Source organism: Erpetoichthys calabaricus, chromosome 1 (assembly GCF_900747795.2).
Source record: "Erpetoichthys calabaricus chromosome 1, fErpCal1.3, whole genome shotgun sequence".
NCBI lineage: Eukaryota > Metazoa > Chordata > Cladistia > Polypteriformes > Polypteridae > Erpetoichthys > Erpetoichthys calabaricus.
In genome coordinates this window covers 185209781-185237253 of record NC_041394.2, presented here as the reverse complement: position 1 = coordinate 185237253, position 27473 = coordinate 185209781, and the positions used below count along the sequence as shown (strand labels likewise).

Here is a 27473-nt window from a genome sequence, read left to right as displayed (position 1 = left end):
TGCTAAATATCCCACTGTCCTAATTTTTTTTAAATTTCTTTTTCCTCTTTTTCCAATGTCTTTTATACTGTACCTCTGAATCCCAATTTTGTTATAAGAACCAAAAACCTATCCCAGGAGCACTGGGCAGACTGCCAGTCTATTGTAGCATATACTCATGCACACCCCACACTTACACTCACAATTTGGACTCACCGATTAACATCACACTCGTCTTTAGTGATGTGGAAGGAACAACATTTAAGAAATACATTTGTACAACATTTTACTATTATTATTGGAGCTTTTAATCATTTATTGTAATTTCTTTTTTATATTTTTTATTTGTCTTACTATTTTATGTTTAGATGAACTTTTATTTTCTAACCTCTTTTTTTGAAATATTTAGCAATATATCATTTTTTGTGGTACAGTGAAAGAGGCAAATGTACAGTCAACAAAAAGACCAGGGGCCTCATGTATAAACGGTGCGTACGCACAAAAATGTTATGTGCGAACGTTTCCATGCTCAAATTGCGATGTATAAAACCTAAACTTGGCGTAAAGCCACGCACATTTCCACGGTAGCTCATACCCTGTCGTACGCAAGTTCTGTGCTCGGTTTTGCAGACTGGCGGCACCCAGCGTCAAAGCAGTGCTACTGTTCCTGTGTGGTTACCCTTTCCTTCTTAGATCCACATTTCTGACGCGGCTTTATAAGTACACTGAAACTAACTGCATATTGTTTATTAGTGTAATGCATCTGATTGTAATTAACCTGTAACAATATAATGGTCCAGGAAATAGCCATAGTATTCCAAATACCATATCTGTTTTAGCATTGTTACTCTCGCTGTACTTTCTTTTTCTTCTTTGAGCTGCTTCCATTAAGGGTTGCCACAGCGGATCATCTTTTTCCATATTACTCTCACTGCACCACACGGAGTATTTATATCACTGTATCAGAATGTGAATCACAGCTGTACAGCAGCTGATCGGAAAGAGAATTATCGGGATACAGCATCAAGCACACACTACCTCAGCCATGGCAAAAAGCTTCAGAGCCTTTCCTGTACGGACCTCGCGGTTCAGAAACAGTTTCATCCCAAGAACTTTAAACGCACTCAATCAGTCCATCAAGTGCTCCTAGTAGAACTGTTTGTACTTATAAGTACAATTACCTCACTGTAAACTTGCACAACAGTTATAATATTGCACAACCTGCGCCACTTTATAAAGCGCGTATTTACATATGATGACTATCATTTTTAAGATGAAATACAGCAAAATATGTTGATTATACAGATAAAACTAACTTCATTTAAATAATCTATATTGTTAATAATCAAACGTGAGGACACGGTGCCACAGCGCTGGCTAGTTCACGGATTATTCTATACCTCGTTCTTTATTCTTGCTGGGCTGGTAGGATAGATAGATAGAATAATTAAACACGTACTACGAAGATATTTCAATGTCCCTTAAACGTTTTGAAGAATCGTCGTTCTAAGCTTACAGATGGCTTAACGTCTATTACAGAGCTGATTGGGTATTTGGAGAACAAAAAGTAAGGACAAGAATTGGACGTTAGTATGTTTGAAAGAGACAGTACTGCTGCGATAAATTATTTCATTGAAGGTCGCGCATGGCACAGCAAGCATCTTGCGTGAGACATGAACAAGCACTGTGCCACCATGTTCCCATGTTTAATAACATGCTTTCATTCCTATCATCATGAAAAAGATATCCTATATACATATCATTTTAATTAGAGAGCTGTAATATTACGAATGTAAAGGCAGACAATTACCAAACAGCACGGGGCTGAATTATGGAATTGGTGCCATGTTTAGGCCCATTTAGGAAATGCAATTCGGAGCTAACACACAGAAAAAAAAAACAAAAAACTTCAAAACTAAAATAACTGCCTTTGATCTGGTTATGTTTTTATTTCAATACATATTCATGAGTGTATGTGAGTTTTTAGTACCTATAAAATCAGTAGCATCTTTGTGCTATGTACTGTGACATGGCTTCTAGGGAATCCCAAAAGTGACAACAAAAGCATCACTATAATGACATTAATTCACTGGACAGAGGAGCCATACTTGCTTGCTTATCTGTGGAAACTATGACATACTCTTGGGGAACCTGGGAGTGATTTAAAAAAAATCTGCATAAAAGGGTAGAAGAAAGAGACCTGTGAACATCTCTCCTAGAAGATGATAAAGCTCTCATGATAAATACCATCTGGGTATGTAACTGCTTTGACAATACTGAATATAAATGTCCAATAAACCTGGTCTTGGCTGTTGACCAGGTGTTGCCATGCCATGGGGTCCTTAACAACCCTACTTTTTTGATATGTGGTTAATATGTTGTTAACTGTTCTCCACTTCACTATTTTGAATCATAGAACACTTTCATTTTTGCTTGTACAAGGCTTAAATCATCTGGTTAAACTTACTTTTGTTGTGCGCTTTCTCTGAAACTTGTTTAGATTTTCTGACCTATGAATTCTTTTGTAATACTCTGTTAAAAAAATGGAGATCAAACATTATAAAGTGTTGGGATGCCAAAAAGTAAAAAATGCTTATTGTCATCAATCAATGTAAGAAAATTAATCCTAACTCTTCTTCACTCCCTAGTCACAGAAGTGACACCATGATGAACAAATTGTTGATTTTTAAAGAATGGAAGAAGTGAAGTTAGAGCTGGTGCAGTGATGTATTCAGGATTATGGCTCTGCATTGGTTTGCTACAGGCTAGGGACAGAACAAAAATGGGTGAGCTTCAGTGCTGCATCTAAATTAGCCCCTATAAGGTTTATAATGGGGATGTGTTAACAGTCTGATACTAATTTGAATAAATAATAAAATACATATATTTACAGTAAAAGGTTATGCATTGTCCCACTGGTGTTGATATGAGGTACGTTGCAATTTTTTTCAGTTAAACAAATGGTTTAATTAAGGACCGTTTTAAAAGTAGTGCACACTTGTATTTGAAGAGGACAAATCACTCCACTACCGATTCTAACCTATATAATAAGCAAAAGTATAAGGTGGATTTATTTAAGCAAATGGTGTGTATTGTGTTATTTAAACAAAGTACAAATTTATAGCTAAAATAAAAAAAAATCATAAGTATCATGCTCCAGATTCAAATGGTGAGGCCTTCAATGAAGAAGTGGGGGCATCAACTAAGCCAAAGAGATGGAGTGATTATGTTTTAAAATTGTCCAAACCTTTGACAGTTTACAGACTACATCTTTAAGAATACAAACAAATCTGTTATATTTTCTGGCTCTCTTTTATCATTTAGTTTAAAATTGAAATGAGTCCAAATTACAGATGTGACATTTAGCTTTAAAATAATATCAAACTTCAATATTAATTCTTTCTATTATTCTTAACCAAGTTCATTAATAGGCAGCTTTTTTTTTCTTCAAAGTAATTATGCCCAAAAGGGTCAAACTGTCCAGACATTTCATGAACATTGACTTATTTTTTACAATTACAACTTATTTGTATAGTGCTCTTCACATATAGATTATACTAAATACAGAACTAGTACACATAAATATTATCCATTGAAATTTATTTTAAAAGCTTTGGAAAGCTTGTGGAACAGAAACACAAATGAGCTAGTCTTAGCTGGTTCATCCAGTTAGTACTGGTTACACTTATGTGTTATATATGTGTTGTGTTTGTTACACATGCTTATTTTTTAAATTAAGTTTAATTTACCAATGCAGTGTGTCTTGATTTATTATTAAATTTTGCTGTTTTTTTTTTTTTTAAGTTAAGATTTTACAAAAGTAAGGTCCGTGTTATAGTGGTGAGCCAGTTAAATGTCTACTGGCATAGGTCTAGCTCATACCGTACTCACACATATGACACTAGGAAAGGCAGCATACCTACAAAGTAAAACTGACTGATTACAGTGTTTATGTCTACACTTACTTTGAGCAGTGCAATAACAGGTGGTCACTGTTACAACTGTTTCCATCGGTTCAATATGTAGGAAACTACACATTTTGTTCTATGATATGAGTAATGTGCATGTTCAACTAGATGTGGTTATAGCAATGAAGTCTGCATTGAACTTTTTTCTGTAATAGAGGCATGTGAGTTGGAGTTTATGCCAGTTTGGTAGATTGCATTCAATTCTATGTCTTGCAGTAGTCTGACAGATATTTATGTCCATTGCTAGCAAGTGGGTAGTCTAAAGTATATCAAGAACAGTCATAGGCTATATGTATATTCAGGATCATGTCCATAATTGGTGGAAACCTGTGCATGCAACAAAAAAGTTTCAATAGTGTGTGTCTTGTCCTGGAGTTTGTACTTACTTTTTTTTTTGTTTTTCTCCAGTAGGCATTGGTTGGAAGCTAAATTTGTAAAGGTTACTGTTGCATTTATTTTACCTTGGCTCACTGTTGTGTAAGACTCTGAACGCCAGTTTAAAGTCCTTGTTTTTGTTGGAAAGTTGTTGTTCTGCTCTGTCTAACTGTTGAGTTCACTTTTACTGCCTCTCAGTCAAAGGTTTAAAAAAAAAAAAAAAGCCAGTGAGTGAGATGGAGGGAGGGGTACTCGTTTGCAGACAAGTCTTTTGATTAGCAGTTCTTACAAAACTATTTTAATTTTTCATATATTTGGTTTTACTACTACAGTCAGTAGAGGTGAATACTGACATCTCTATAGGTTACTGAGACTAAACAGTCCAGTTTTATTTTGTGAAGTACCATTCACAAGAGTCTCATTCCAAAGATCTTTACAGTAAAAAATTATCATGAACCAAAGTACATACGCTAAGTGACTGTACATGCCTTGAATATCCATAGCAAATTAAACCATTAGCTAAGCAATATACAGGACATGCCACAGTGCAAGCAAAGTCAGTCTGCACAACATATCTTTGGGTGAACATAAGTGAAAACTAAAGAGTGGATAAAGTGTCACTGTATATTATACACGTAGCACAGCAACAGTGGATCTGATAGGATTATTGAAGAGTTGGAGAGAAAAGGTGGTTGTTCCGTTTTTCAGAAGGATACTGGAAAGTTCACCATGTTCACACTTTGTGACTATAGCATTTGCGAGAGCTTGTTTAAATAGGAAAACTGTTTGTGTAACTGTTGCTTACATGTACATGTAAATATTTTGTTGATTAACCTCAAGTTATCCCTGCTCACCACAGAAACCCACTCAAAGTTAAAATCCATTGAATACCATTTTATAAACACCCAGCTACTTCACTTGACTGCAACAATCTTTGTCTTTGATTGTCATCACAATTTTTCATCATAAAGTGTTTAAGTATCTTAACATTTAAACATGGATTATCATTACAGTTTGAAGTGTAGAATATAACAATATACCGATGTACAGCTTATAATGTCTACCTTACCTACCTAATACTTAAGTGTGAGATGCCACTTTTTTTCCACCTTTTGAGATTATGAAAGAAAACAGCTAACATATATATGATAGGTTTGCGGGTTTGTTTTAAACTGTCAGCATCTTTGGAAAAGCAATGCTGACTTACAATTGATGTTTACTAATACTTTCAAAGACTTCAATTTTTATCACAGGTATGTAATCAGCAGATATAAAATAATGAAATTATAAATATTATAAGGATCTCATATCAAAAAAGATGATTGTGTTCCTTTTTGCAAAGAAAGGTACTGTATTGATAAAAAGATACCCAGAAGATGACACATCTTACCTACTTCCAGTTATCCATGGATAGTGCTGCATGTTCTAGAACATCTTTTATAGCAGACTGTACCATGTCGCAGTGCATGGCACATCTGCTCCAGAGCTCAAGAGACCTGTTTAAGTCACTATGTGTTTGAGAGAGTTTGCATGTTCTGCCTGTGTTTGTTTAGGTTTCCTCTGCACTCTTCTCTGGTTTCCCTTATTTAGAAGATGATGTGCACACTATCATATTTATTTTCAGTTATATTTATCTATAAAACCACATTTAAAACAAAAATGTTGTGCCAAAGTGCTGTACAAAAGAGCATTTAAATAAACACGGTACAATCATACAGAAGCAAATCAATAAAAACAACCAATTTAAAACTATCTCCCACAACCCATTATACACAATGAAAGACAGAAAAAAACAAGTAGGTCTTAATGTGATGAAGAGCTTTTGTGGATTGTTAGGTCATTCCAAAGTCTACGGGCAACAACTGAAAAAAATCTGTATCCCCTGGACTGAGTTCTTGGAACTACAAGGACTAGTTGTCCAGATGACCTCAGTGGTCTTGGTGCGGAGTAGAAATGAAGGAGGTCGCAGGTGTATTGTGGAGCATGACCATACAAGGCTATAAAAAACAAACAATAAAATTTTAAAATCAATGCAACATCTCACCAGTAGTCAGTGGAGAGAGGCTAATACAAGGGAGATATGATTCTTTTTACTAGACCCAATTAAAAATCTGGCTGCAATAAATTGGTGACCTGTTTAAATGCTACATTACATTTAACATCAGTGTCATATTTTTAGCTCTGAAGAAAACAAATTAAAGCATTATACAACATCTAGGGGTGGCTTTTAATTTATTATAATAAATACTTTCTATCAGTGGTGTTCCAGGATTTTAAACCCAAGTCTAGTCATCATTTTCCATTTCCAAATATTGTTCTGCTCTAGGTCTAAAGTGTTTCAGTTAATTTTGAAGGTCTGTCATACAAATAAAAATTAGCACAAAAGTGACAGCAGTTCTTGCAAAACAGATGCAGCCTTTGGCTATAATTAGAAGATGGGTAAACCTGTGATCTCAGTTTTATTGCTGACTTGAATTAATTTTGTCTATCTTAGCAGGGAGTCATTTGTAGCTGCTGGTTTAAAAAATAAATGCAAGTGCCGTGTATGTGGAAGTAAATCAGTACTTAATGGCTTCCACCGTCTGTGTGGGTGTCTGCTATCTGGCCTGTATTAAAGTAACTAACTGCTTTTAGGAAATGGAAAACTAGTTGAGATATGAATTTCATGTTTTAAATCACTGAAAGCATTACATTTTGATAAAAACCTGGCACAGACTGGATTGTGCCCTAAGTGGTGGGTTAGACAATGTCTTCTCCCTGCACTTTACTATACAACATCATCTAAAGGCTCTCCTTGTGTCAATTATTACACTGTTTCTAGTAACAAAGAAAAGCTCATTTCAAGAGAAAGAGTTTTATCTATCACCTCTCGTAATAGGAAGACTCCTGAATACAACCATTAACAAGAAAGCAAAGCTTAGAATTAACATAGTACAATAAGGAACAGATTAAAGTTGATTTATTGCTTCAGTATTCAGTTCATCCATCATTTTTTACAAACTGCTGCTGCCAAAGACTATTTTGGCAGCAGTTGGTACAAAGTGAGGTTATAGTTCATTGCATTGTATGCACAAATATATGCATTTTGTAACAATGTAGACAAACTATGCTAACTGCATGAAAATAAAATTAAGCTCCTAGAACAAGCTCATGTGGTTTCTGACAAAGTATATATAAATAATCCTTACTGAAGGCTCATTGGCAAAGCCGGGACTCCTGTTGGATGGAGCAAACACTTATCTTAAAGTGTGTGCTTTTGACCAGGAAATAAGGAGAAGGGCTTCACTTTTGAACTTCACTTTTAAAGATGTATGTCCTCTTATAACCTGACAGTGAGTGCCAGATAACCGTTTATGGGAAGTAAACCCTCCCCCTGCAGTACCATAACCTCAGGCGAGCCACTTTGCATAACAAATGGATTGTTTCTTGCTGGACTATCTTGAAAACTGCTCTGGAAAGCATTTTGTGACGATGCTGACACAGAAGGAAAATACATATGAAACAAATATGATATTCATCAAGCATTTGAGGAAGAGTTAGCTAATCATCTTGCTTTGGATTGTCTCAGTTTCACTGGTGTGATAAATGTGTCCACTAGAACAGAGCAGCTGTGGTCTTGTACTGTTGAACCATGAAAAGGTACAGTAATAGTAGTTCTCTGCATTAACTTTTATAAGTGTTTCAAATTCAAAAGCCATGCTGTGCCCTACCCATGTCATAAGTGGCTGAACAGCATTTAGATAAAATTACATCATAAGGTAGAACAGCAGGTAACACTACTGTCTCACATCTCCTTGATCAAATTCTAGCATGGTTACTGCCTGTGGTGTCCAGAGTATTACAAAAGGGCAATCAAGAATGATAGTGATCAGCTGTGCACTTAAAAGTTTAATTCAAGGCTTACGTTTCCTTTTAATTCTAATACTAATAAACAGTTTTGCCCTCTAATATCTCAAAGCCCTGTATTGCTCAGAAAATGGATGGGTGGCAACAGCGTTCTAAAGGCATATCGTATCTACTGTGGTATCTGAACTCGGATTGCCATCTGGTGATTGTGAAAGGAACTACAATTTTATTTGGTGCCCTGAGATGCTACCCACCTTATGCACAACCTCTGACATTTTCAGTCACTGCCATATATACAGAGTACAATGTACAAATATACTGAAATTTTTATTTGAGTGTTTGTCTAGAAAACATCTTCATGTATCCTGTTATTTCCTGTTTTACACAACACAACTAAATATGCAAATTACACTGGTTTATTAAAATCATGTGAAGTAAGGGTCCAAACTACATGTCAGCTGGTAGACTGGGAGGATTTTTTATGCATATGTCTAAGTATGTACAAGAATATTTAAACTACTTTGTTGTATCTCTTAGTGTTGATGTAATGACAATGAGGAACTATAAGAACAATAAAGCATATTAATACTTCAACGATGGAAAAGTTCTTCACAGTTCAGCCAGACAAAAGCCAGACCCATTTTTGATGGGTGCTGCAGAAATAGACATTTGCCTGTATTGTTGGCCAGGTAAAGTCATGCAGCCATCCCATTTTCTGAGTAATTTTGATTTTTCACAGCACGCCTGCTTAGAGTGTGACACTGTGTGTGCAAACACAAGTAGCTGCCAGTATACTTTGTAGTGAGAATGCTAGTTTCAGAAAAAGATCCCAAGGTGTGTGTTCTTGTGTGACCCACCTTTTATCTTCCTTTTATTGAGTAAATAAATCAAAACATGCTGGTGCATGGTCTGTCTCGATTTGCATTAGATCACTGTTACCTCCAGAAGTGTCATCTTCCAAAACACAGCAATGCACATTTAATTTTACACAAACTGTTAACCTCACAGCCACCTGTTGCCCAGGAAAATAAAAATATTGACCACAAACTGCCTAAACTAAAACTCCAATAAATCCACTTTAGAATCACATGGCTTTTGGGTGAATATGTAAACTATATACACTGCATGATTTGACCATAGGACTCTGTAGCTGTGTGGTAGCGGTGTGAACCACTGCGCAGCAAGGTTTTTGAAGGACAACACAAGACTGGCAAGCCATTGAAACAATGACATTTAATCCAGTGTATTCCCAGGAGTGCATATGTACTGTTTAATTTGTTGAAAGTTAGGTTCCAAGTTTAAGCGTCTTGTTAATTTCTAAATGGAAAAGCAGATTTTGTTTGGTACCAATCATCTTTATATATAATCTTCATTTGGATCTTGATCTTTGTCTGCGAATTCACTGCCTTTTGTGGTGTTCCTGCTGTGTTCAGCAGAGGGCAGTAGTGATGGAGGAGGAGAGGAAGTGAGGGGGAGGATCGTTGGATGAGGTTGGAGTGTGGTGATTAAAGAGGATTGAACTAAACGAGACTACGTGCTGTTTGTACTGGCTGAATACACAACACCTTGGTTGTTACTTTTGTTTACAAACACTGTCGATAGCACTCTGTGTGTTTAGATCTGGCGCCGACACCGTGCTTTGTGTTTAGATCTGGCGTCGACACCTGCTTCGTTGTTGAGACTGTGGTTTTTTTGTGTTTCTATCAACCGTCGTTGGCAGCACTTTGTCCAAATCGAATGTTCACCCACTTCTTGGAGTCGGCAGTCAGAGTATATAAGTCGGGCACACTTCTGTGATTTTCCATCAGTCGGCGTTTGGAGTTCCAAGAAAGAAGCATTGCTTCTTCCTTACTCTTTGGATTGCCACAAAGCAACCTGCGAGATTGGAGAAAGGTTGAGAAGAGATCATGACAGGAAACGACAGCGTCATGAAAACGAGACGGACTGTGAACGGAGAGAAGCAGAAATGCTCCTCCACCACCACATAATTATTATTCAGACAGTGATTCCGAGTAGGCCGTTCCTATCGAATCAATGTCCAAGGGTTTTGTTTTCTAATTTTGTTTCCCTTATAAAAAATCATAATGCTGTGCGATGAAGGGCCCAGTTCACGACTGGCAGGCGCGTTTAAACAGGGAGCCCTTCACAGACAACTTTAACACATGCAACGTAGTTGGGCGCACATGGCTAGTACTGTATGTTTTACTTAAAAACTATCAAGCTAGCTATGCTTAATGGTGCTTTGCTTTTTTGCAGTCACCCACTGCAGTCTAGCAGCACTTCTCAAAGATATTGCTAAATTATCTGCAGGCTGAATGTGCTTTGTTAGTGCTCCCCTGTCCTTGAGCCCTTTTTCCACACCTTGAGTCACCACCACTTTTTTCAGCACTGGAAATTACATTCTCGTATTCCTCTTCCTCTACCTATTATCAGGTAAGGCTAAGATTCCTAGAAACTTGTCTTGTGTCACTGTGGCTACAATATAGACGCTCTACAATCTTCAAACTCCACTCATTTTTAAGAAGGATACAAAGTTAAGAGTTTTTAAAAAAGAAAATCAACCTAAAAATTCCTTGTTTTCCTCTTAAGAGGGCATACTGTATATATTTTTTGTTAAGTTTAACTCTATAACTGATTTCACCACTGTTGTACTACTGTATATAAATTTTCGGTACATGTAGACATTAAAATGTTAGTTTGACTGGTTTTATATTTTAAAAAGTGATTAATCTACTACAGAATCTTAAATTGAAATGTACGTCTAAGGGTAGTAGTGGAGATACCACGGAGGGGTACATCTTCACAGTGTTTTATGTGTAGGTATCTAAATTGTACCTGACAGAAAGACTGTTTAATATTATAAAACTGTGATACTGGGTTACAAGTTCAAAAGAGGGGTTTTAATTAAAACTAATATGTCTGAGGACTTATGAAAGCAGAAGAGTATGTTAGATCAAAGACCACAGATACAGAGTTACTTACTGGTAGAAAAATGCAGTATGGTGCAGTTCTAAAGTGCTTGTAAAAAGTAATCACTCTCTTGGAAATTTTCACATTTTATCATTATTATTATTCAGCACTGAATCACTGTGGATTTAGTTTGACTTTTTTGACACTGAGCAACAGAAAAAGTCTCTGATGTCAAAGTGAAAACAGATAACCTGCACAGCAATTTAAATTAATTTCAAATATGAACCACACAATAATTGATCACATAAGTATTCACATATTTCAAGTCAATATTTGGTAGCAATTCTAGCCTTGTGTCCGTGTCCAAAGGACTCTATCTACTTTTCACATCTGGACCCTGCAATATTTCCCCATTCTGCTTTGTAAAACTACTTGGGTTCCGTGAGGTTGCATTGGAGATTGTGATTGAACAGCCTTCTTCAAGTCCAGCCACAAATTCTCAATTGGACCGAGTTCATGACTCTGACTTAGCCACTCCAGGACATTAAAATTCTAGTTTTAAACAATTGCTGTGTAGCTTTGGTTTTATGCTTGGCATCATTGTCCTTCTGGAAAACAAATCTTCCTCCCAAGGTGCAGGTTTCTTGCAGATAGCATCAGGTTTTCTTCTAAGATTTCCCTGTATTTTGCTGCATTCATTTTACCCTCACACACTCACAACCTTTCCAGGGCTTGTTATAATAAGCAACTACAAAGCTTAATAATGCAACCAACATGGTTCATGGCGAGGACAGTATCCTTTTGATAATGAACAGTGTTTGGCTTACACCAAACAGGGCACTTAGCATGGTGGCCAAAAATGCTCAGTGTTTGGTTTTATCAGACTGTAGAACCTTCTTCCTGCTGACTTCAGAGTCTTCCATGTGCCTTGTCTTCTGGAGCAGTTCAAGAGGTCTTGTACTTTTTATTTATTTATTTATTTTTATTTTTTTAAAACAGTGGCTTTGCTTTTGCCACTTTTGCATTAATCTGTGACTGGTGAAGCAATAGCTGTATGTACAGTGGGGCAAAAAAGTATTTAGTCAGCCACCAATTGTGCAAGTTCTCCCACTTAAAAAGATGAGAGAGGCCTGTAATTTTCATCATAGGTATACCTCAACTATGAGAAACAAAACGAGAAAAAAAATCCAGAAAATCACATTGTCTGATTTTAAAGAATTTATTTGTAAATTATGGTGGAAAATAAGTATTTGGTCACCTACAAACAAGCAAGATTTCTGGCTCTCACAGACCTGTAACGTCTTCTGTAAGAGGCTCCTCTGTCCTCCACTCGTTACCTGTATTAATGGCACCTGTTTGAACTCGTTATCAATATAAAAGACACCTGTCCACAACCTCAAACAGTCACACTCCAAACTCCACTATGGCCAAGACCAAAGAGCTGTCAAAGGACACCAGAAACAAAATTGTAGACCTGCACCAGGCTGGGAAGACTGAATCTGCAATAGGTAAGCAGCTTGGTGTGAAGAAATCAACTGTGGGAGCAATTATTAGAAAATGGAAGACATACAAGACCACTGATAATCTCCCTCAATCTGGGGCTCCACACAAGATCTCACCCCGTGGAGTCAAAATGATCACAAGAACGGTGAGCAAAAATCCCAGAACCACACAGGGGGACCTAGTGAATGACCTGCAGAGAGCTGGGACCAAAGTAACAAAGGCTACCATCAGTAACACACTACACCGCCAGGGACTCAAATCCTGCAGTGCCAGATGTGTCCCCCTGCTTAAGCCAGTACATGTGCTGGCCCGTCTGAAGTTTGCTAGAGAACATTTGGATGATCCAGAAGAGGATTGGGAGAATGTCATATGGTCAGATGAAAAACACTCTACTCATCGTGTTTGGAGGAGAAAGAATGCTGAGTTGCATCCAAAGAACACCATACCTACTGTAAAGCATGGGGGTGGAAACCTCATGCTTTGGGGCTGTTTCTCTGCAAAGGGACCAGGACGACTGATCCGTGTAAAGGAAAGAATGAATGGGGCCATGTATCATCAGATTTTGAGTGAAAACCTCCTTCCATCAGCAAGGGCATTGAAGATGAAACGTGGCTGGGTCTTTCAGCATGACAATGATCCCAAACACACCGCCCGGGTAACGAAGGAGTGGCTTCGTAAGAAGCATTTCAAGGTCCTGGAGTGGCCTAGCCAGTCTCCAGATCTCAAACCCATAGAAAATCTTTGGAGGGAGTTGAAATTCCGTGTTGCCCAGCAACAGCCACAAAACATCACTGCTCTAGAGGAGATCTGCATGGAGGAATGGGCCAAAATGCCAGCAACAGTGTGTGTGTGTGTGTAAACCTTGTGAAGACTTACAGAAAACGTTCGACCTCTGTCATTGCCAACAAAGGGTATATAACAAAGCATTGAGATGAACTTTTGTTATTGACCAAATACTTTTTTTCCACCGTAATTTGCAAATAAATTCTTCAAAAATCAGACAATGTGATTTTCTGGATTTTTTTTTCTCATTTTGTCTCTCATAGTTGAGGTATACCTATGATGAAAATTACAAGCCTCTCTCATCTTTTTAAGTGGGAGAACTTGCACAATTGGTGGCTGACTAAATACTTTTTTGCCCCCACTGTAAAGTCACTCCAATCTCAGTCACTGTTCCTCCTTTAGCCTCTCTCACTAGCCACCTTCTTGCATAAAGATGTAGTCAATAAAAATGTGATATCTCTTTGACGAATAAACAAAAAATAAAAATGCTCCAGTTTTCATTAAAAGGTTCATTATGTCTAGATTTTTATACCACAACAATTTTCTAACTTCTTAAACAGTATATTAGCACTAAAATCTTCTAAAACTTAATAAATTCTTCAATGTTATCCTAACAGCACTGCACGTTTTCAGCCATAGTACTTTGACTTTTTTGCCTCTCTCGTACTTTATATCTCAATTTTCCATTCTCAGTTTGCATCTGTAGCTATGTAGGCTGCTCTGTAGGAGCAAAACTATACCATATTGACTTTACACAATTCTGTGATACACATTTCATTGTAATACTAACCAACTGCTACTGTAGCCTGTGCTATCAAGATGTTAAGGAATAGTAATCTGCCCATCACAAAGCTATCTGTACTGTGATTGTTAAAAACCCACAATCTTTCATTTGTTCTGTTGAATGAATACACTTATAGTGCATCTGGAAAGTATTCACAGCGCATCACTTTTTCCACATTTTATTATGTTACAGCCTTATTCCAAAATGGATTAAATTCATTTTTTTCCTCAAAATTCTACACACAACGCCCCATAATGACAACGTGAAAAAAGTTTACTTGAGATTTTTGCAAATTTATTAAAAATAAAAAAATTGAGAAAGCACATGTACATAAGTATTCACAGCCTTTGCCATGAAGCTCAAAATTGAGCTTAGGTGCATCCTGTTCCCCCTGATCATACTTGATGTTTCTGCAGCTTAATTGGAGTCCACCTGTGGTAAATTCAGTTGACTGGACATGATTTGGAAAGGCACACACCTGTCTATATAAGGTCCCACAGTTGACATTTCATGTCAGAGCACAAACCAAGCATGAAGTCAAAGGAATTGTCTGTAGACCTCCGAGACAGGATTGTCTCAAGGCACAAATCTGGGGAAGGTTACAGAACAATTTCTGCTGCTTTGAAGGTCCCAAGGAGCACAGTGGCCTCCATCATCCGTAAGTGAAGAAGTTCGAAACCACCAGGACTCTTCCTAGAGCTGGCCGGCCATCTAAACTAAGCGATCGGGGGAGAAGGGCCTTAGTCAGGGAGGTGACCAAGAACCCGATGGTCACTCTGTCAGAGCTCCAGAGGTCCTCTGTGGAGAGAGGAGAACCTTCCAGAAGGACAACCATCTCTGCAGCAATCCACCAATCAGGCCTGTATGGTTGAGTGGCCAGACGGAAGCCACTCCTTAGTAAAAGGCACATGGCAGCCTGCCTGGAGTTTGCCAAAAAGCACCTGAAGGACTCTCAGACCATGAGAAAGGAAATTCTCTGGTCTGATGAGACAAAGATTGAACTCTTTGGTGTGAATGCCAGGCGTCACGTTTGGAGGAAACCAGGCACCGCTCATCACCAGGCCAATACCATCCCTACAGTGAAGCATGGTGGTGGCAGCATCATGCTGTGGGGATGTTTTTCAGCGGCAGGGACTGGGAGACTAGTCAGGATAAAGGGAAAGATGACTGCAGCAATGAGACATCCTGGATGAAAACCTGCTAGAGAGCGCTCTTGACCTCAGACTGGGGCGACGGTTCATCTTTCAGCAGGACAATGGCCCTAAGCACACAGCCAAGATATCAAAGGAGTGGCTTCAGGACAACTCTGTGAATGTCCTTGAGTGGCCCAGCCAGAGCCCAGACTTGAATCAGATTGAACATCTCTGGAGAGATCTTAAAATGGCTGTGCACCGACACTTCCCATCGAACCTGATGGAGCTTGAGAGGTGCTGCAAAGAGGAATGGGCGAAACTGGCCAAGGATAGGTGTGCCAAGCTTGTGGCATCATATTCAAAAAGACTTGAGGCTGTAATTGCTGCCAAAGGTGCATTGACAAAGTATTGAGCAAAGGCTGTGAATACTTATGTACATGGGATTTCGCAGTTTTTTTTATTTTAAATAAATTTGCAAAAACCTCAAGTAAACTTTTTTCACGTTGTCATTATGGGGTGTTGTGTGTAGAATTCTGAGGAAAAAAATGAATTTAATCCATTTTGGAATAAGGCTGTAACATAACAAAATGTGATAAAAGTGATGCACTGTGAATACTTTCCGGATGCACTGTATATACTGTATAGTTTCAATCATGAAATTGATATTATATAATAAAGTAGTATTTTCCAATTTTGTAACAAACTCCTGCTGGCTGTCTCACAATAGAAAGCATGTACTAACCATGACTGTGTTATTATCAGTTATTTAATTTATCTAATGATTTTAGAAGAGTTCAGTACATTCTTTTAATGCACTTTTACTCCACATTTTGCCCCTTGTTGACTTTTCTGAGGTATTCCCTTCTCCCCACTCCCACCATTAGAGGTAGATGTCCTTTCTTCTGTGTTTCCTGCCCATGAGATAAGGGCTCTTTCTCAAAAAACTGTTGGCCCTTAAATCTAATATTTCTTTGCTAAAATAAACAAAGTTTCTTTCCAAATTCTTTATCTTGGCACACTCTAGACATTGTTGTGTTTCTGTCAGATCGGAAATAGTATTTGAAAACAAAAATTCTAGTTTTCTGCCAAGCAGGTTCACTCTAAATATCTGCATTGTGTATAGTTTAACCCACTGAATGTAAAGGGAAAAAATAGAATATTTACCTTTTATTTATTTATTTATTTTATTACTTTGCATTCTTTAATCAGTGATTTTTTGATTTGGTTATTATTAATTTTTGTGAATAGCCAGGATGATCAGACCTTCCTGTGTCACATTCAAAAACAAGCAGTTTCTAGATATACAGTATAAACATTTTTAATAAAAATAGACTGGGCTTCCCAAGATACAGTCTCCATGTCTTTTCACCCAATGTTTCTAATAAATACTGGAGGATTTGAAGCTGATCAAGTGTTAAGCGATTCTTTCAGCTGGGGTATTTGAAAACTGTATGCTAAGGATTTTCTGTGTGAATATTTCCTAGTGTACCAAATAAAAAAAAAATTGTGATAAATTTACCTTTAAATAACAAGAGCATGGAGAAGGTGAAAGAAAAAAAAATTTAAAGTAATAACTGGCAACCACCATACTTCAGTCATGATGATCAGTCCTTTATGCCTCACAGGTGGCGCAGTGGTAGTGCTGCTGCTTTGCAGTAAGGAGACTGTGGAAGATTGTGGGTTCGCTTCCCGGTTCCTCCCTGTGTAGATAGCGCTTTGAGTACTGAGAAAAGCACTATATAAATGTAATGCATTATTATTATTATTATTAATGTCTGTATACTAATAAGTGAACCACACATCTATCAACCTGGGACAGTTTATTAATGGGAAAAAATACAACGTATATTTATTATTTAAAATGTGTTTGAAATAGCCTATCATATTCTTCCTTCACAGGTAGTGGGAAAATTCATGCAATACAACTGTCTCTTCCCGCAAAGCAACTAGCTTTGTCTTTGAAATAACTGGTGCTCATTTCAGGTATTATAAATAGCTCTGGGGTGACTTCACTTTCTCATGCCTGACGTTGTCTCTGTTTGATTTCAGCTGGCTCACTGGCATTCAGATGAATCACACAAAACCAGGGAAGGTGAGTCTCTCTCTCTCTCTCTCTGATGTAGAAAAAGTTGTTTTTTTTCTCTCATCTGAGAAAATAGCAGCAGGGCCAGCACCATTTGCCTGAATAATTTCACATTTAATGACTGATGTCATAGTAAAAAATTACTGTTTTCAGTTTGGAGAAAAAATATTCATTGACAGCATCATATATACAAAAACAAAACATACATTTAAGAATGTTTTAGGGAGATATCAGTGGCACATTATGTCAGTAAGGCAAATATTTTATGAAAAATCTCTTTGTATTTTTAAGTTTTTACATCTGCCTGCTTTACTTAGAACACAAGCATTTGTTTCTCCAGGCGCTTGATTAACTTTTCCTATAGGTTTCTAATCATTTGTTGCAAACTTTATTTCATAATAATTATATCCTGAGAGATAACTAACATTATGCTTACCTCAGACCACAATGCAGGTAATATTGACTAGGCCCTCATGGACCTATGCTGTTTCATTAGGATCCATCAACTTAAAAAGTTTAACCCAACCCAAACAGTGCTGGTACAGTTTTATAGGTTTGGTATTGAAAGCATCTTCACTTTCTTCACAATGGTCAGGTATGGCAATGCAACTGCAACAATCGAAACATATACTGCTGCATGTTATTCAGACAGCAGAACAGATTATAGGACAGAAACTGCACTCCACTGAGGTTCTGTATAGATTGAGGGTCAGGAAACACGCTGAGAATATAATCAAGCACTACTCTCACCCAGGCAACCATCTCTTTCAGGTATAACTATCAAGGAAACGTTACCAGTCACTACAGGCAAGAATTACTAGACAGATGAACAGTTTTTTCCTACAAACAGTTGATTCATCTCTTTTACTGATTTCTAAACTCCCCCACCCAATCTAAATTATGTTTATTTTCTGTTTTATTTTAGAAAGACTTACACTCCTGCCCAGTAATATATCAAGTAGCACTCATTATACTATTATATTTGTGTTTTGTGCAATACATTTTTCACTACTACTGTATATGACATTGTGATGGTATCTTGTATTGTATATGGTGTTATTTAATTGTATTTACCCTGTTATGTGTATGGATGTAACATCAAGAGAAATTCCTAGCAGCTATGTTGCCTAGCAATGAATAAAGTTTGAGTCAAAGAACATGCCTTACCCTCACACCTCAAACCCATCATGTGCACAAAAACAAAGTTGTTATCCATTGTTGAAGGCATTTATTAAATTAAAAAGCAAATGAACGGGAGTAGTCTCATACGTAACAAGAGACACTTAGGTAGGCCTGAACGGCACTACTCAAACCAATGCCATGAACCCTTCCTGCTTTACAGTAAGTGGTTATGCTTCTTCCCTGTGTACTACTCACTTCCCAAATGCTAATTACATCTCTTTAACTCCTCACCTGTGTCATTTCTCCTTGCTGCCAGTGTCTGTTCAATGTTCTTCCAAGTCAGACAGAGCAATTATTCATATCTTCTGTGCTCAGAGATCTATCCCTTCTGACAGGGGGACATTTTACACACGCCTGGGGTTCACTTCTGAGGTAAGATTTAGCCTTTCAAGGGCATCTGAGCCACACATTCACAGTGCCCTAAGGTGGCTCCTGCTCTCTGAATGCTCAACATTGATACTGAATTTTTTGACCACACACCCAAAATTAATGGTAGAAACTGCTTGGCCATTTCCAGTAGAAAGCAGGGGTGCAGCTGTCTAATAGGAATTCCTGCTGTCATCAAGAAGACTGGGAGCAACTTTTGGCCTCCTTGGAGATCTCAATATTCTGTCTCATTTATATAATGCTCCATTTTTAAAGCATGCTTTGTCCAAAGGTGGGTCATTGCCAAAAACAGAGCCTATCCTAGCATGCTCACGCCAGGCCAACCTACAGTCACCATGTCACAATTAACCTACTGTATCACACATGTCTTTGGTATAAAGTAGACAGAAACCCGAAGAAAAAGTCACACAAAGAGAATAAGTGTACCACACAGGCAATGACCAGACAGGGATCTGAACCCATTCTCATAGAGTTATGACAATAAGTATAATTTATGGAACTACCACCTTCTTAGAGCAGCACCATCAGTCCGGTTCCTGGAGAATAGTTTGGACAGAGTTACACTGTCATCTGGTGTATGCTCTTAGAACACTCTGCCACTCAGGCTAGTTCATTCACTGGCTTCATATATCACTTAAGTAGCTTTAAAAATAGGGAAATATGAAGTGAGACTATAAGAGGGCAAGTTTCACTTTTGATGCCCCATGTCTTACATTTGATAACAGCAGTTTTGAGCTTTAAGTGACAGAAGAGCTGGGGAACTCCAACACTTGATTTGAGAACTCATTCCCAATTTTCATCTGTGCAATTCAATAAACAAAACCAAAATCCACAAGGAATCAATCTAAACTACCTGTAATGCACAGTGTATGCCAATTTTCATTAGTGACAGAATAATTTTGTCCTCACATATGAGAAACGGCACACCTTCTTGTGAATAGCACACAGGGTGATGTCAGTCTGTACAGTATTATCATGCACATTATGAAGAGTGCCCCTAGAATAAGCAAACTGAATCAGCAGTCCCAGCTGAATCAATTACATTATTAGATGACTAAACTAAGTACACAAAATCAAAAATACAACTACCAAACAGCAACAGAGGCAGTCACAAAGGGGCATGGTCTGATGCACATAGATACAGAGTGCTGTCCTCTTCCATGTGTCAACAGCCTTGCACTGTTTACCTGGTTGTGGATTTGCGGAGACAGAATAGGGGCAGAGATGGCATCTCAGGAAACCTTGTTTGGTCAAAAGTCTCTTTGTGGGAAATGCACCTATTATTTTCCTTTGGGAAAACAAACATGATTTTTCCTATCCACTGTCCACCCCTGCTCAGATACACATTAACCTTTAGGTTTTAAGGTTAAATAGCTGAAATACCTTAGCAGTCTGACAAATATGTGGAGGCACTACCAGTACTAACTTAACTCTGTCAAATGCTCAGGGCAAAGTTTTCATAGTTGAATATGTACTTCTATCCATTTTCATTTACTGCTAAGTATTATAACTTCTGTTTTTTAGTGGCTTACATGATAAGACAAATTAGACTTGTTATAGCCTGGGTTCTGCCATATAGAAAAAAGAAATATTTGTTGTGTTTCTGGGTCCATCACCACAGCATCCCAGTGCAGGAGATTAAATTAGAACTTTAAATACAGAGGGGGACATTGACCTCATGCAGACACCCCTAGTCTATTTAAAGGTATCATTTGAATTGTGGTGGTGATGCAAGTAAGCAGTAGATAAAAGGGGCCATAAAATATAGTAAAACAGCCACTCTGTCCTCATCCCAGAAGAATTGTGTTCTCACACAATTTTTTGCCCTATGTTCTAAACAGAATTTTTCCTGACAACTTCTTTGTAGCTGTTTTTCCATCTTTATTCCTCTTTTATTGCTTGCCCACTGCTTTGTTTTACCCAAAAAAGTATATGGCTATCTTTCCTATGGATCTCTGCATTGCTGTTTTCTTTTTCTCTCTGAAGTGTTGAAATGGATGGATGCCTATAAGCGTACCTTCTGCCAGCCTCGGGAGGTTCTTGTTGATGTCTCTACAGAGTTCCCAAACGAAGTGGAGTACCTATTCCTTCCAGCTTGTGTTCCTCTCCATCGGTGTGGGGGATGCTGTTCGGATGAAGCAATGGAGTGTGTACCCCTGCAGTCCCACTCCCTCCTTGTAGAGGTGAAACTCATATGTTACTTGACAAAGGCCATTTTCCATGTACAAAACTTGGGTGGCAGTTACTTGTAGAATGTAAGTAAACTGTAGCACTTCCTTATTCTTATTACTTCTATTTCCAGCTCATGAAAACCAACTATGAAAAGAGAGAAATGGTGGAACTGCCTTTTACAGAACACAGCGAGTGTGAGTGCAGGTGAGATAAGAAAGCTGGAAGACTAAAAGGTGGGGAAAAGTGGGGATGCAATTGGCAATCAAAATGGTAAGGATTCTACAGAAAGCAAGTTTTTAAATGCAGAAGGAGATCATCACAAGGGTGATCAAAATAACTTGTGAACAAGTCTATCAAAGGAAATACACTTCAATGAGAAAATAAATTAGTGTAAGAATTTGTTATACAGCAGAACTGAACATGTGAAGATAATGAGCATTTACAAGGCTTGACGTGAAGAGCAGCACTAAGCTCATTAAAAGGCAGGACATGCCAAGTTGCTGTTTACCTTTTAACCTATTTTGATTGTTTTCACTCAGAAATGTTAGCTTTCAAACTGAAGCATTTCTTAAGTGCCCTGAATAGCATAAAGGGAGCAGAGAAGATTTATTATTATTAGAAAAGATGTTTTTGAGAATCCATAATATATTACTGTTTCGAACTAAACCACACTTTCTTTGTCAAAATACTGACTGAAGACAATTTGCCAGGCTAGTAAGATATGCTTCCTGCTACTGTATATCCCTAAACTGACTATCATTTAGAATATCAAAATGTAGAGCTACCTCTGGGTGTCCCTGTGGTTAGCACTGCAGCCTAGCACTGTCTGTGAAATTTGTACATTCTTACCTTGCTCATATTGGTTTAATCTGGAAATTCCAATAATCTCCTGAAGAATAGCATTTTGAATTAAAAAGACTATTAAACTGGCCTAGTATGAGTTAGTGCTTCATCATTACTTGCAATAGAATTGCATTCATCAAAGGCTGGTTCTTTTCTCGAGTTTGATGCTGTTGGGACAAGCTGTAGCTTTCTGCAACACCACAGCGGAAAAAGTAAATTGATTCATTGATTAATAAACTTTATTAATCAACAAGGAGAAACTTTCTTCTCACATGACCTTTGGGATATGAAGTAAACAAATGTTAATGAAATCTACAGTGGATTCAGACAGTTTTCAGACTCCTTCACTTTCTGTACACTTTTAGATTTAAATTTAAATGTATAAATGTGACATTTTCCCCCCCATCAGTCTACACTCAATAACCCAGGACAGTTTGCTGTTGCACTCCAAATTGTGGTCTACAACAAAATAGTGTGCAGAAAATGAAGAGGTCTGAATACTTTTTGAATCCACTGAATGTGCAAGAATATGTGAACTCCCGGGTTTATTAACTAGTGGCAGTTCAAAATGCTATTTTGCCTTTTATATTTGCTAAGATTAAATAAAGCTATAGTGGGAAATTAAACAAAACTGAATTCACAGTGCACATTAATGTTTTTCTCATCTCTGGATCAACTCATTTTTAAATGTACCTAGTCTATTTTTGCAAGGTAATCATGTTCCCACCTTAAATGAGTAGATTCACATTAAAGTAAAAACTCACATGAATAATCGAAAAGCTTGGTACAGTCCTGATCAAAAGTTTAAGACCACTTGAAAAATGGCAAAAAATCACATTTTGCATGGTTGGCTCTTAACAAGGTTCCAAGTAGAGCTTCAACATGCAACAAGAAGAAATGAGAGTGAGACAAAACATTTGTTGAGCATGCAGTTTAATGAAAACAATGATTAAACTGAAACAGGCTGTTTTACAGCTGATCAAAAGTTTAAGACCACACCTCCAAAAAAACCCGTAAACCCCCCCAAAACAGAAATCAAACTTCCAAACATGAACTCAGTACTGAGTAGCTCCACCGTTATTGTTGATCACTTCAAAAATTCGTTGCGGCATGCTTGATGCAAGCGTTTCCATGAGGTGAGTGGGAACATTTCTCCAAGTGGTAAGAACCACTCGCAGAAAGTTCAAAAAGACACATTTCAGACCTAAGCATATGGGCATCATTTATACAGTCCTGATCAAAAGTTTAAGACCACTTGAAAAAGCAGGATGGGGCAAAAGAGTGATGTTATTCTTATGGAAGAAGTCCCTTGTCCTGCGGGCATTGTGTACTGTAGCGTTGTCCTGTTGAAAAACCCAGTCGTTACCACACAGACGAGGGCCCTCAGTCATGAGGAATGCTCTCTGCAACATCTGGACATAGCCAGCGGCTGTTTGACGCCCCTGCACTTCCTGAAGCTCCATTGTTCCACTGAAGGAAAAAGCACCCCAGACCATTATGGCGCCCCCTCCACTGTGGCGCGTAGAAAACATCTCAGGTGGGATCTGCTTGTCATGCCAGTAACGTTGGAAACCATCAGGACCATCAAGGTTAATTTTTTTCTCATCAGAGAATAAAACTTTCTTCCACCTTTGAATGTCCCATGTTTGGTGCTCTCTTGCAAAGTCCAAACGAGCAGTTCTGTGGCGTTCAAGGAGACGAGGTCTTTGAAGACGTTTTTTGTTTTTGAAGCCCTTCAGTCTCAGATGCCGTCTGATGGTTATGGAGCTGCAGTCAGCTCCAGTAACGGCCTTAATTGGGGTCGAGGATCGTCCAGTGTCTTGACGCACAGCCAATTGGATCCTCTGGCTCAGTGCTGGTGAAATTTTTTTGGGTCTTCCACTTGACTTTTTTGTTCCATAACCCTCAGGATCATTTAAGAAATTCCAAATGATTGTCTTACTGTCTTACTGCGTTCCACCTCGGCAGCGATGGCGCGCTGTGAGAGACCCTGCTTATGCAGTTCAACAACCCGACCACGTTCAAAAAGGGAGAGTTTTTTTTGCCTTTGCCATCAGAACATGTGACTGCCTGAAAGAAAATGACAATGAATCCACATCTTTGCACAGATTTGGCCTTTTAAAGGCATGTGGTCCTAAAATTTTGATCAGCTGTAAAACAGCCTGTTTCAATTTAATCATTATTTTCAATTAATTGAATGCTCAAAAACTGTTTTGTCTCACTCCCATTTCTTCTTGTTGCATGTTGAACCTCTACTTGGAACCTTGTTAAGATCCAACCATGCAAAATATGATTTTTTGCCATTTTTCAAGTGGTCTTAAACTTTTGATCATTACTGTATTAAAAAAGTCAGATTAACGCAATACCAGAAAAAGCTTCATTAGTGTTGACCATATACAGTGGACCCTTGACTTACAAACTCAATTCGTTCACGAGGGCTGGTTGTAACTCAAGTTGGTTGTAAGTCAAGACTATTTTTCCCATAAGAAATAATGGAAATACTCATAATGTGTTCCGAACCTCCCACAGCAACACTTACTTAACCTTTTCATAATAAAAAAGGGTTGTATAATGTGCATAATTTACCAAAACACCAATAATTTTTCTAATGTACTAACCAAAAAGTTATAAAAAGTGCCTAGCCTACCAGAAACAACAATTTCATACTGTACTCACCATTTAATTTGACATCTTTGGGCTGCAGGAAGGGAGGAGGAGGAGAATGAAATGGAAGATGGTTATTGTTTGGAAGGAGCCTCCTTATACAAATCTTTTCTTTGTAAAATTGTCGAGATGGTGGATTTCGACATGCTGTATATATTAGTGAGGTCGGTCACATGAACACCACTCTCATATTTCTGCACAATTTCCTTCTTCGTTTTGATTGTGATTGCTTTCTTTACCTTCGTTACCTTCTCTTCCTTCCTTAGCAATTATTGAAATAAATTATATAAATCACTGCACTGACCGAAATTACGTCCACAAACACATGTATCTGGGCTCCGACTGACGCTTATCAAAGCTCTTGGCTGTTTGTTTACAATCGCGCAAGCGGATACACGTGACCGCATTCAGGTCGTAACGCAAGATGTTGGTCGTAAATCAAAACAAAAATTTTGGTCGTAAATCAAGTTGTTCGCATGTCAGGCCGGTCGTATATCAAGGGTCGACTGTATTCTCAATTAGAATTCTAATTAACATGGATCACCAAAAGACAAAACTGTCCAACCATATACTGCAACACTGCTAGTATCTTAACCTCTTTGGAAAAAATGTACAAGCTGGTAAGTTAAATGAGCTAATCTATGTCATGTTTTCATCAGGATGAAAGACCAGTGTAGCAGGGTGTAATCAAGTAGGGAACAGAATAGGGATTCCAAATTTACTACTGGAGTAAGATACAGTATGTGCTTTTAAAGGAAACTTGAACATGCAGTCGTAGCTCTAAGTTGGGGTTTGTAAAGACTGTTACATTCCAACTTGACAGCTGTGTTGTTTATGTTTAAAGAACATTCTCATATTTTTAATTAAAACTGTAGAATAGTGTAGATTTTCACTAGAAGGAATACCACACAGAACTTCAGTCCTCCTTAGACTCTGTACACACAAAAAGATTTCACACTTGCTTGTCTCTCTCTTTTTTAGGCCAAAAAAAGAAGCTCATATGAAACAACAAAGGTAAGTGATATTTTTATATGGTGTATTTTGTGAGTTTAGCTTGTTCTTCATGCTTTTTGGTGTGTGTGTGCATTTTCATATTTATCATTTACTGCATTTGGAAAGTTATGTGGATTAATTTGCTTACAGATACTGGATGCATGTTTGTTACTGTTATGATCATGTTTGACCGTGGGGTTTATCAAAGTATCGAGAGACTTTTGCCCATGGTGCCCTGTCTGTATTTACAGGGATGAAATGATGGAAACAAGAAAAGAAAAAAAGAAAAGGAAAAAGAGCAAACCAAGTGCTTCTTTGTATGTGCAGTGAAAATTATACATTGGACACAGAGAGACATTCAGAGACAGGATACATTGTACAAAATTGAGCCTATGCTTGCCATTTCAAAAGTCCTGCATTACATATATTTCATTATTTATTATATGAAATCTTAATTTGTTTCTTGGTTTGTTGTGGAACAATCCAAAGTCTGCTCCCATATTCTTTTAAAAGAATGCCTCACATGGGAACCTTGAAGTTGGTATACTGTAATTAGTGGAACAAACCACAAGGACTTAAGGCTTATTGACCATGCATGGATCATACATTCTTCACAAGATCCTACCTCCTCAGTCTCACTGTGTCTTATCCCTTTATTTGTAAAAGTCCTCATTACATGTTTGCACGGAACTTGTTTGCATCCAGTCAGCAGTAAATAGGATTAAAGTGTGTACTAACACCTGCTTGTTGGTCAGTATTGGTTTAAGGATCTAGGTGATCTAGTGTAATCTGTGTCCTTTACATTTTGGGTGTTTGCCAGCAATCTGTCTAAAGATTAACCAAAAGGTTTTCTTGTGTTCTGAAATCACAGCATGCACTGTATAAACAGGTGCACTAAGTAAAGACACACCAACACTCAGAAACTCAGAGTGCACCTGCTGCATTAATAATACACACTCATCTATTTCTTACAGTAACACCTTCTCTCTCTCTCTGTCTCTCTCCTTCACACACAGACAGTGCAGGCCATGTTCAGAGAGACGGAAGGTTTTAAATCCTGTGACATGCAAGTGTTCATGTCGACCCATGCACCGTCGCTGCCGAGCTAAAGGACAAGTGCTCAATGAGAATACCTGCAGGTAAGTAACAACAGGAGTGCAGGAGACTGCTAACCTCCAGAACCCATTTTATGGTTGATGTTGCTCCAATGTATTAAGTAATGGCAGAAACAGCAGAGATGTTGGTGTACAACATTACAGAACACCTTACATTACAGATGGGATTAATATAAAACAGCTCTAGGCAGGGACAAATTTTCTAGGTTTCAGACCAAGTGAAAGGTTTCAGTGACAGCACATTTTCATTCAGGGCACAAAGGCAGTTTTATTATTTATGTAGATGTCTTACTTTAAGTTGGTCTGTCATTTAATGAACTTTATAGGTTTATTGGGTCATTATTGTCACATGTGCCAAGCAATGACATTCTTACTTGCTAATTAGCATGTTGAGACTCTCTGGTGCAAAGATTGCTGACTACCTTAACACAAAATGTCTGTCTTTACCTAAAAAAATCTCAACACACGTTTGACATAACCCAGCAGCAACAAATTATATACCAAATGTGGTAATGCATTCCATTACTTCGGCCACTTCCATAATGGCAGTAGTGAAGCAATGTAGACAAGCTAATGAACTCAAGATGCACATTTATCAGAATATTAATCAAAAAGAGTCTATCCCATGAAAATCCACTCACATTTGGATAATGTGAAAAAAAACTCCACACATACAAAGGTACATCCAGACATTCAGCCCAGAGTATCAGACTGTGTGAGGCAGAAGTGATAATAAAGAAATCAATATGATGC

At 37.9% G+C, this 27473-nt stretch overlaps 2 protein-coding genes across 3 annotated transcripts in view; one reads left to right on the top strand and one right to left on the bottom strand.

The window, feature by feature from the left end:
* LOC114658053 (bcl2-associated agonist of cell death-like) overlaps positions 1-21850 on the bottom strand; it is a 695521-nt gene extending 673671 nt beyond the window's left edge. Inside the window, exon 1 of the mRNA XM_051923172.1 lies at positions 21841-21850. The gene's annotated coding sequence lies outside the window, so the exon portion shown is untranslated. The remainder of the gene's footprint in view (positions 1-21840) is intronic.
* The window catches only part of vegfba (vascular endothelial growth factor Ba), an 82006-nt gene that overhangs the window by 49593 nt on the left and 4940 nt on the right, over positions 1-27473 (top strand). Inside the window, exons 2-7 of one of the 2 annotated variants that reach the window (XM_051923165.1) lie at positions 17331-17373; positions 20920-21116; positions 21236-21309; positions 25594-25626; positions 25857-25922; positions 26622-26744. In XM_051923165.1, the coding sequence (XP_051779125.1) occupies positions 17331-17373; positions 20920-21116; positions 21236-21309; positions 25594-25626; positions 25857-25922; positions 26622-26744 (536 nt within the window). The remainder of the gene's footprint in view (positions 1-17330; positions 17374-20919; positions 21117-21235; positions 21310-25593; positions 25627-25856; positions 25923-26621; positions 26745-27473) is intronic. The other variant, XM_028809997.2, reaches the window with a different exon arrangement.